The sequence below is a fragment of the Gymnoscopelus braueri genome (assembly GCF_963280865.1).
Source record: "Gymnoscopelus braueri genome assembly, chromosome: 11".
NCBI lineage: Eukaryota > Metazoa > Chordata > Actinopteri > Myctophiformes > Myctophidae > Gymnoscopelus > Gymnoscopelus braueri.
In genome coordinates, this window is record NC_137613.1 from 22,405,066 (window position 1) to 22,415,254 (window position 10,189).

General features: G+C 39.6%; 2 protein-coding genes across 2 annotated transcripts; one reads left to right on the plus strand and one right to left on the minus strand.

The window, feature by feature from the left end:
* The first annotated feature begins 225 nt into the window (after positions 1 to 225).
* On the plus strand, positions 226 to 5,483 carry LOC308094935 (protein C1orf43-like). The gene is made up of 7 exons (XM_080441762.1): positions 226 to 555; positions 820 to 921; positions 1,108 to 1,216; positions 1,309 to 1,362; positions 1,590 to 1,756; positions 1,955 to 2,013; positions 2,525 to 5,483. The coding sequence occupies exons 1-7, from the start codon at positions 499 to 501 to the stop codon at positions 2,730 to 2,732; spliced, it is 756 nt and encodes a 251-aa protein (XP_080297888.1). The 5' UTR covers positions 226 to 498; the 3' UTR covers positions 2,733 to 5,483.
* On the minus strand, positions 5,484 to 9,536 carry LOC308095531 (uncharacterized protein; the record flags this gene model as incomplete). The annotated part of the gene is made up of 3 exons (XM_080442586.1): positions 9,500 to 9,536; positions 8,331 to 8,446; positions 5,484 to 6,062 (listed from the first exon to the last, which is right to left on the minus strand). The coding sequence occupies exons 2-3, from the start codon at positions 8,340 to 8,342 to the stop codon at positions 5,484 to 5,486; spliced, it is 591 nt and encodes a 196-aa protein (XP_080298712.1). The 5' UTR covers positions 8,343 to 8,446; positions 9,500 to 9,536.
* Between the last annotated feature and the right edge of the window lie 653 nt (positions 9,537 to 10,189).

Below are 10,189 nucleotides of genomic sequence, written 5' to 3' on the forward strand. Positions count from 1 at the left end.
AAGCTTTTATAAGTCACCCAACCTTCTGAAAATATTCTGTGCCAGAGGCCCCCATACAAGATTGTGTGGATTTGAAAAAATATACAAATTTCCACATTTTCCCCTAGATTTGTCTTTGAAAATAGCCAATGTAGATAGGGTTAGAGTGCTCATGTGTGCTTCTTTTGGGCTTATTTTCATAGACCTGGATGCTTATTTCTCTCGCACAATCTGGCAACGCTGGTGTCTTGTGCTGCGGCAAGGCAGCTAAATTGGACAATGCAAATTTGAAAATGAGTAGGATCCAGGCCGACCCCTTTTATTTAGCAATTATGGTCTAAACGCTACAGGGGAATTGACATGTTTTCGTTGCAAGATAGCCAATTTGAACATCAAACGGCTAGTAAGGCTAGGTAAACTGCACAGCTAGCTACGGTAGCTAACATTATTAACCTGATCACATAAACAGTACAGGTCTGAGTCTGTTATCTTATCTAAAACGTCTGAATCAGAGAGAAAATGGCAGAATCATTATCTGGGGTTAATGTAGTTCTGGTCATGGCCTATGGCAGTTTGGTAAGTGTTTAACTGGCAGAAAAAAATACTCAATTTTTTACTTAAGTAAAAGTATCAATACTGCAATTTAAAAATACTCTGTTACTGTTACAAGTAAAAGTAATATAATATTTGCCTCTGAGATGTCAGTTGTGGAGTAGAAGTAAATAATACCAGAAAATTGGAAATACTCCAGTAAAGTGAAAAATATCAAAACATTTTACTTGAGTACATGTACTTAGTTACTATCCACAACTGCAAGCATGTAACCTTGTACGTTTGCAGGTGTTTGTGCTGCTCTTCATCTTTGTCAAGAGGCAGATCATGCGTTTTGCAATGAGATCTCGCCGGGGTCCCCATGCCCCCATCGGCCATAATGCTCCTAAGGTAACGTCTCACTCACGACCCAGTATCCTCATTGTATCAACATACTCTGCCATACAGATTGGTTAAAATAACGTTTTATTTATTAAAATAAGCTCTGGATTGTAGCTGTGTCCACCATTACTCTTGTCTTGTACACTCTCAGTTACAAATGGATAATTTCATGGGTCATGTGTTGATGGGTTACAGGGTTTAAGAGAGGATATCGATTCAAGACTGTCCAGGGTGCAGGAAATCCGTTTTGAACCTCGCCTGCTATCATTAGAAGATGACAGGATACAACACGATGCACAGATCAGTGAGTTTGCATTTGAAGTTTGTTCTGTTATTATAACCAAGTTCCTGAAATCTTTAAGAATGGCTTAAAAAAAACATGTCTATAATCCACAGGCTGCTATAACTACCTGTACAGAATGAAGGCTTTGGATGCTATTCGTGACTCAGGTGAGAGATGTATCTCGATGTCTGCATTTTTCTTCTCAGCAATCAACCATATAATGATATGATATTCATGCACTTATTCTCCATGATAGTCATTCTCATCATCTTATGTAAAACAATTAATGCATGCAGAGCACTGCAAGTTGGCATGTGTTTAGTTTATCTTATTTCGCACACTTCTCCTCTACCTGACACATATCTTCGCATCCATTGCCCATTTTCTATTTTAGGAATTCCACTGCAGGAGATCAGCCGGAGTCCCAATGCTTTCACAGGACGAAGCTTTCGAAATTGGCTGCTAGAGCTTCGGAACTCCCATTCTCTGATTAAGAGCAGCCGCAGTGCACTCATTGACAGCTTGCTGGAGGGCTATGACAATGCTCGCCATGGGACTGGGGTGTGTAACAACCACAGTGTGTGTTCAATATCAAATTGAAGACTTGATTGTTCCAGATGAGACATTTTTGTTTTGGAGCCAGCTAGGCCCAAAATGTGAATGAATTACAGATACATGATTATATAATTTGATCTAATAATTCTGTCATTGATTGTGATACCATACTACTGATGACTCGACTTTCACTCTTTGTTCCAGGTATTTGGTGAAGCTGAGTTTCTGAAATACCAGATGGCTCTCAATGAACTAGCTGATGTGTAAGTGTTGTGTGGCCAGGACTTAGAAGCTGCTTAATGTTCTGAGTATACTGTACATTACTACTGCTATGACTATATAATAATGTCAGTTTCATTAAGAATAGAGGGTTTAAGTGGTTAAGAAGATTCTAAAATAAAAATGTACTTAATACAACCAATCACAATTGACAGTATAATCAGAGAATACATGATACATTCACTGTATGGTACTACATTGTCTTTGTAAACAGACTCACTGCTCAGTTATATGATCATTGTATGTATGTAGTCGTACCACACCGCATGATGTGATATGATTTATATGCAAATGTGACATATTCTGATTGTCATCAGAATAGCAGTGTTGTGTTCTTTTCTTAAGACAATGGTTACAATAGCACTAATAAGTAGAGAACGAGAGATTAGATTAGATTACAGTGAAATATGTTTTAACATGAAGTAATACGTTTTCTGATTCCTACTACTACTAATAATAATCTTTACATAATCCCCCTTCTGTGTCCATCCTCAGGGTGAAGGCATACTCCAGCACCACCAGTCTAGACCAACATCACCAGTCTGCAGCCAAGGACCTGACGGGATCGCCTGTCTGCAGCACCCCTTCCACCATCCAGGTGACCTATCTGCCCTCCACTGGCCAGCGCAGCAAAAGACCAAAACATTTTCTGGAACTCAAGAGCTTTAAAGACAACTACAACACACTGGAGAGTACTCTGTGAAAGACTGAGATTTGGACTGATTGACTGAACTCCTTATGTGACCCGGTTTCGTGCAATTTTCCAGTATGACGAGATGAATCAAAACATAATTACTGTAACTTCTAAGCTATGCAGTAATTTCCACATTGTAAGAGAATCTGGAGTCTGATGTAAGCAGCACGTCACCTTTCTTTTTCACAAGATATAAAGGGGTTTCAATCAATGTATTCTTCTGTACAAACCCTTTGGCCTTCAAATGAACTTTAACAATGGAGAATTAATATGACAATTTAAACTGCAATTCCTTCCTTTTTTTAAAACTTTTTATAACCAGGCAGTAGTCACTTGAGATCTAAGATCTTTCCTAAATACATTAAGCCTCTGTTTATTCCCTGTTCCCCTTTCAAGTAAAGAACAATACATTTCGTTGCAAAAGCCATTTAAAACATATTACTGCAACCACAATTTTATGGTCAATATTTCGTAGCCGTAGTATGCAATATGTAATTTACATATCTTTTGTTCTTCTTTCCATGGGACCTCGACCTAATGAGCTTGTTTCTTAATAGGAATGTGATTGTGAATGTAGTCAATGCTGATTTTTGTAAAACCAACATACTGTAAGAGGCCGTTTATTTTCTTAATGCAAAATGATGTAAATTTACATTTTCATTCATGGACTGTATAGATGTAAGATAGTATTTATATTACATAAATTATTTCATTGTAAAGTTCCTAAATGTGTGATTATTACATCTCGTGACTTGAAATAAATCTGTGGATTCCCATCGTGTTTTTAATATCAACACTAGGTAGCAGTTGTGAATCAAGGATAAAGGTACTTTTCTGGAGCCACAGTGATGAGCTCCTTGCAATGAATTCACATTTTCAACACACTTTAGCTTTAATTTGAATAATATAGGAGTTTCACTCTGATTAACTGCATATTCACAGATAAGAGAAACCTTTATTGATCCTCAGAGGGTAATTCAGGTGTCATAACAGCAACAAGGTTGAAACACACACAAGACGCACAAATAAGAGTACAAGTCAAAAACAAACCAAGATAAACAGTAGCTAGGCTTAGATATTGAAGACTTCATTCCTTTTTCAAAGAAACATGTACACAAGCAAAAAATATATAAGACAAAGCTATAAAGGTCACTAGCTGCCTGGTTACCTCAAGTGCTAAATAAAGTCAAAATAAATAAAATAACTAAAGAATTAATCACCTATAACAACAGTGTACCAAAATAATTGGTATGTGCTTGCTCCCTCCTCTGTTCCCTCCACTTGCTCCTAGGGAAGCACAATATTGAAATCATGGCCAATACAGTATATCCGATTATTTCTATGGTCGTATTGACCAATACCAATATTGCAATACCGGTTTCCACATGTAGGCCCGGTTAACCACACACCTTATAGTTATAGTAATACTGTAACTCAGCGTTTCCCAAACAGTGGGTTGGGAGACTCGGGAACCATTTTTATGGCCGAGTAAATATCCTTTTCTTTTTTTTTTCTCGTTTCCTACAATTCTTTTTTTTTATTTCAAAAGATTAAAAAAATAAAAAACTATTTTCACTAATTTGGGTCCTGGAGAGACAACATTTCTCTTTTGGGCCTTGAGCTACAAAGTTTGGGAACCCCTGCTGTAACTCCTGTGATGCTGGATTCAGATAAAAAACACTGCTTTGTTATGACCTGATTTAGTAGGCCGGAAGACACTTTGTTCACAAGGGCCGGTTTTAAATTAGTTACGATACAAATTAGAACAGAATGATCTCAGATGATCATATTTCTGGATGTCAGATGTTCAGGTGGCTTATTTGATAGCATCCGAATCAGGTGCTATTAACCAACTGTGTCTTGCTCCCTCCTCGCATGACTGAAGATAAACAGTCATTGCAAATGGCAAATTTGGTGTCACTTTCAAAGAGCTGTTTTTCCCAGAAGGGGCACCGGGGGAGGCTGAAGACCTGGAGCACAGGCAGATCTACAGTCAAGGCAAGTTCTACGACACTGCTGACCTATGAACCAGCAGACCGATAGAAGGAGTAGGCCAGTAGGGGGTTCCTGCAGTACCAGAGGCTGCGGTTTCAGGACTGAATTCTTAGTAATTTACAGTTGTGTCGAGGATGGGCTCACGTGTTTCATTTAGTGTCCTGCATAATGTGCAACTTCGAAACATCCGTGCTTGTTGACGTGCGAGGGCATCGGCTGCTTGATGCAGACACTCGCTCGCATGGTAGCTCGCTTTGGCACGTCTCATGATTCTCAGTGCCTCAAAAAGAGCACACCTGCCTTGTTTTGCATTATATAATTAGATTTAGATTTATGAAACCAAGTAATGTTTATGTAAACCTAAATTCAAGTTATTAAATTTCAATATGGTCATTTCACTTCATAACACTTCTGGGGCCTTTTGTCACACCTACAAGCAACTTAAACTGTCTGGGGTGCACACAAAAGCTCAAGTAGATGTGAAAATGACCCAAGAAGTGTAATACAATGACATTTCCTTTTAGTATGGTTATTTTCAGTCTGAGTTGTGAAACTGTGTGGGCCGTATATATGCCTGATCCGGGTTTGCAGACACCCAATATACGTCTTTTCACCAACACATCTTGGTTGGCACATAATTCATGTGTCATCGTATCAGTGCGACATATCAGGAAAATTTTAATCTGTTCAATACCGGCGTTAACACGTTTTGAAGTAATTTAGGAGAATATCAATCAAAATGATGACATGATATATTGTGCATCCCTAACTTCTCCCTCCCGTTCCCTCCTCTTGCTCTCTCCCCCGTTCTCTCCTTTTCCCTCCTCTTGCTCCCTCCCCTGCTCCCTCATCCTGCTCCCTCCTCTTGCTCCCTCCTGTTTCGTCCTCTGCTCCCTCTTCCGTTTCTTCATCTGCTCCCCCCTCCCTTTCCTCCTCTGTTTCCTCCTCTGCGTCCTCCTGTGTCCTCTTTTCTTCCTTCCTCAGATCCCTCCTCTCTTTCCTCCTAAGTTCCCTCCTCTGCCCCCTCCTCAGTTCCCTCCTCAGTTCTCTCCTCTGTGTCCTCCTTAGTTCCCTCCTCAGTTCCCTCCTCTGATCTCTTATCTCCTCCCTCAACTGTGTGGAGGACCCATTTTCTCCCCCCACATTCTTGTGGGCCACAGAGAGCTGGTTGCGCTCATCGTCTTCGAGGCCGGAGTCATGCTCAGTCAAAGTCTTTGTGGCGGCCATGTCGTCATAGTGCCCCGTCTGCTTGGCCAGCTTGGCCTTCTCTTTCCGTTCTTTCTTGTCCGTCATGGTTTCTCTGTTGGCTGAAGGAGGAAAGAGGGAGAAGCACACAAGAGGACACTGCAAACAGGACATACAGAGGAGGGGGAGGGACATGTATAAAGGCGAGAAGAAACGCAACAGAATGTGGTGGTAGAGAGGAGATGAAGAGAAAAGGGGATTTAAGAAAAAAATCAGGTCAGGGAAGTTGAGAGATTTGACAACCTAACTATGATAAACACATCCTTCTAATGTTGTTTCAAGACCTTCTACAGTAAATGTTATAAGTTAAACCATAAAAGTATCTTTCTATGAAAGGTCTGGGGGAGATGAAGAAATTCAGATCAGTAACATAAGAGAAGGACAATGTTGAAATGTCTTTATGTAGCATGCTGTAACAGTTATGAATAGAACTCCCATATTGATTAACATAATTGTTTATGTAACCCACACATGCTGCAGCTTCTCCACACTACACAACGTTGCATTTCTTGGTCTGTGTCAGGCTGTTATGCAGAAAGAAGCACCAGACACATTCTGGATTTCTGTCTGAGGCCTGTACTACAAAGCAGGATTTGGGGTTAGTGAGGTAACTTTAAGTTTAACCCTGGATTGTCAGGATTATGATGGTAGTTCACTTCTTACATGGGGACATCGCCACGGTAACTTATGCTGAACACCTAGATGCGGCCAGAACGGGTTATGTTCAAGATAACAGATCAACGCACATAAAAGCACCGCGGCTACAGAAGATCTATTGGAGCTTGGTGCATGGATAGTGAGAGGGTCTCTTAGGAGGGCAAGAATGTCCAGACACCGGTAAAAGCCGTTGGCTGTCCCTGATAATTCTTTATATGAGAGGACAAGGTACAGATTCTCCTCAGAGGGAGTGAGTTATCGGTTTCAGCTTGTTGAGCCATCAGCTGTTAGCTGCAAGCAATATCGAAGCAATTTCTTTATGCTTTTCTATACCCATATTATCCTACAACAGAGACTGACTGAAGCCCTAAAGTATTGTACTGTATTTATAAGATATGAAAGTAAGCCTACTTACCACTTTGAATTATGTTTTTATATTTATTTCTATTTGCTCCCAAGTCCGTTTTACACCACTGGGGGTTGCAGCTGAAAGAATAAGCATGTCTAAGCAACACAATTTAATCAAATACAAACTATAGTAACTATAGTCAGATCTACCTCGCCCTAATGATGGGGAAGTAATCTTATATAATTTATGCAAACAGTTGGCTACTTTTTGCCAGTTGTTCCTCCTGCATTTGGCAGCTACTACTGTGTTGCTTTTAGTGTAGATTGTGTTTGAACTGCTTGTATTCTAAATGTATAATAACATAGTTTGCTATTATAGTTTAATTGTGAAATATGGCTCACTGCTGTGCTGTCAGTAGAATTGTCCATGTTTGCAAATAGTTTATGCAGCAAAGTGCAAACGCCACCTCTTTGATGTGAACTCGCTCATGGCTAAATTCAATATGGTCCATCGGCAGTGTGAAGGCGCTTAGGGAATGCCCCTCTTCACTACGTTTAGGGATTTTCCAAGCTTCTGGGAATGCCTTTTTTTAATTCATACATAACCATATTGAAACTTAAACATTAATAACCCAGTCTATTGATGTCAATTGTTACATATAAACATTACATTGAGATGTTTAATAATATATATATATATATATACACTGGAAAGGTAGGTGCGGGCACTCGCTCGCCTAGCGGCTCTCTCAGATCTGAGTTGTTCAAGTCGGACAAATTGAGCGCTCCCCTTCCCAAACGTACACAGGTCGCTGAGTAGAACACTTTTAGCGCTCATCCATCCCAACATATTATATTTAGTGGGAACATTGTTTGCGCTGCATCGTCCCAGACATATGAAGGAAGTTGAGTCAAATAAAACCTGCACTCCCCTGTAGGCGTTCCCATAGAAGAGGCGTTCCCATTGAAGGGGAGTTCCCTAAAAACCTCCATACTGCAGATAGACCCTTCCCGCCAGATTGGGAAATCCAGTGGGTTGACTTACCGAGTTGGACCTTCGTGGGACCACTTAGCGAGACGGTGGTTGTTAGGGTTAGTGAAGAAGACGGATAACAAAAATACATCCTGGGTATGGTGAAGTTGCTTCGTAGTACAGGCTTCCTCTCCGCTGCAGGTCCACTACGCTGGCTGCTGGCTCCATAACCTTAAGTAGTGAAAGTAAACTTAAAGGAAAAAAATGAAAATGAAAATCATGATCTAATGCAAAAAAAAACACTGGCAGCAACAAAGTTACTAACAAACAAAGTACATTTAAAAGGAGCACATTTTCAAACTCATCTTCATATAATTCCGTCTACTTACCCTGCATCTCATTGGTGGGCTCTGGTCAGTTCAGAAACATTCCTACCGATGACATCATCGATGGGGGTTCCACGCTAATACAACTACAGCCTTTCTCTTCCTGGAAAAATAACATGCTGAAAAATATAGAAACCATTGTTCTGATAAATATGTATATGTATATATATTTGTTTTAAACTTTCCGGAATGTTTCTGAACTGCCCACAGCCATCCTCTGACACAGTCACAGACCGAGTAGACAGAAATGGTACCATGAGCATTAGTGAGGACATGGATATGAAGATTAGGTTGAACTTGAAAATGGGTGAAGTGGTCCTATAAGGCAGTGGTTCTCAACCTGTGGGTCGGAACCCCACATGATTTTTGGGGGTCCCCAGATAACAGTGAAGTGACAATTTAAGGACTTTTAAGTCCTTTTTAATACCTAAAAAAAATGGGGGGGGGGGAATGAGACCATTACTGCATCAAAAGTAATCAAACTATACTAGGTCAAACTGGCCAAATTGTCAATTAATATAAGAAAGAGGCAAAGAATTCGAAAATAGCCCCCAGGGGTCCTTGAGGGAGTTCCAGGGGGTCCCCAGCTAAATGATAGATTAGGAACCAAATGGGCCCTTATGGGTCTGTAACTCAGAGAGTGTACAATTTGTACACTCTCTGAGTTAAATTAACATTGATTTTACAATATAAATTGGGGTCCCAGAGATAGAAATGCCATTAAATGGGGGTCCATAGCTTAATGCATGTCAAACTGGGGGTCCTTGAAATTAAAATGGTTGAGAATCACTGCTAGAAACATAAACATCTTCTCTTCTGGGGGTCCCTGGCATATATTTTCAAATGGGGGTCCGCGGGCTAATAAGTGTCAATTTGGGGGTCCTTGACATGAAAAAGTTTGAGAACCACTGATTTACAGTATGAAAATAAAAGACATTCTAAAACAGCAGACAGCAGATAGCAGAGACTGCATGACCATGATTGGTGATCTACTCCAACAAGCTTAGCCAATCGCAAGGCCAACATTTCCATACAAAACATAAGCGTTCACTTCTTAAACCCACTGCGAAGTCTAAATCTTAAACGACACGTTAGTTGAACATAATTGGCTAGATGGTAGTGTTTAATTCAGAAATGTTACGATAATGTAGGCAGCCATTGACACTGCTTACCTTTTGGACGTGTAGGTAAACAATATTGAAAAAGATGGCGTCCCAAACGTAACGCGTTACAGAAGTACGGTGTCCTATAAGGACATACCATAGTGTGTATGTATGTCTATGGTCAGTGGTGTAAAGTAATTGAGTACATTTACTCAAGTACTGTACTTAAGTACAATTTTTAGATATTTTTTACTTTCTTCAGTATTTACCATTTTCAATACTAATATTGTACTTTTACTAATTACATGAAAACTTTAGTCACAAGTTAATTTCTAGATTTTGATTATTATTACAATAGATCGGCTATTTTCAAAAGATATTTGTATAAATTTTGAACTTGCAAAATCGGACATTCTGCACATTGAGTACTTTAAAGTATATTTTGATGCCAATACTTTTGTACTTTTACTCAAGTAAATTTTGAATACGGGACTTCCTACTTGTAAGTAACACTCATATCTACGTTGCAGTATTGATACTTTTACTTAAGTAAAACATTTGAGTACTTTTACCACCACTGTCTATGGTAGGTACTTGTATTGCAATATGGGAATGAAAAGGGGAAGAGATGGCTGAACAGTGACACCCAGTGGCTACTACCTTACACTTAGAAGAAATTTTCAATTTTAGTCCAATAACATTTAAATGAAGAATTTGATGTTTGTGCAGATAGCCCCGGTGGCATTATAATTTATGTTG

What these genes read in the sequence shown, in the direction of transcription:
- LOC308094935 (XM_080441762.1), top strand. Translation starts at nt 499, where the DNA reads ATGGCAGAATCATTATCTGGGGTTAATGTAGTTCTGGTCATGGCCTAT. An exon ending in ACAACACGATGCACAGATCA is followed by an intron (nt 1,217 to 1,308) that starts GTGAGTTTGCAT and finishes TATAATCCACAG; the next exon opens with GCTGCTATAACTACCTGTAC. An exon ending in ATGCTCGCCATGGGACTGGG is followed by an intron (nt 1,757 to 1,954) that starts GTGTGTAACAAC and finishes TCTTTGTTCCAG; the next exon opens with GTATTTGGTGAAGCTGAGTT.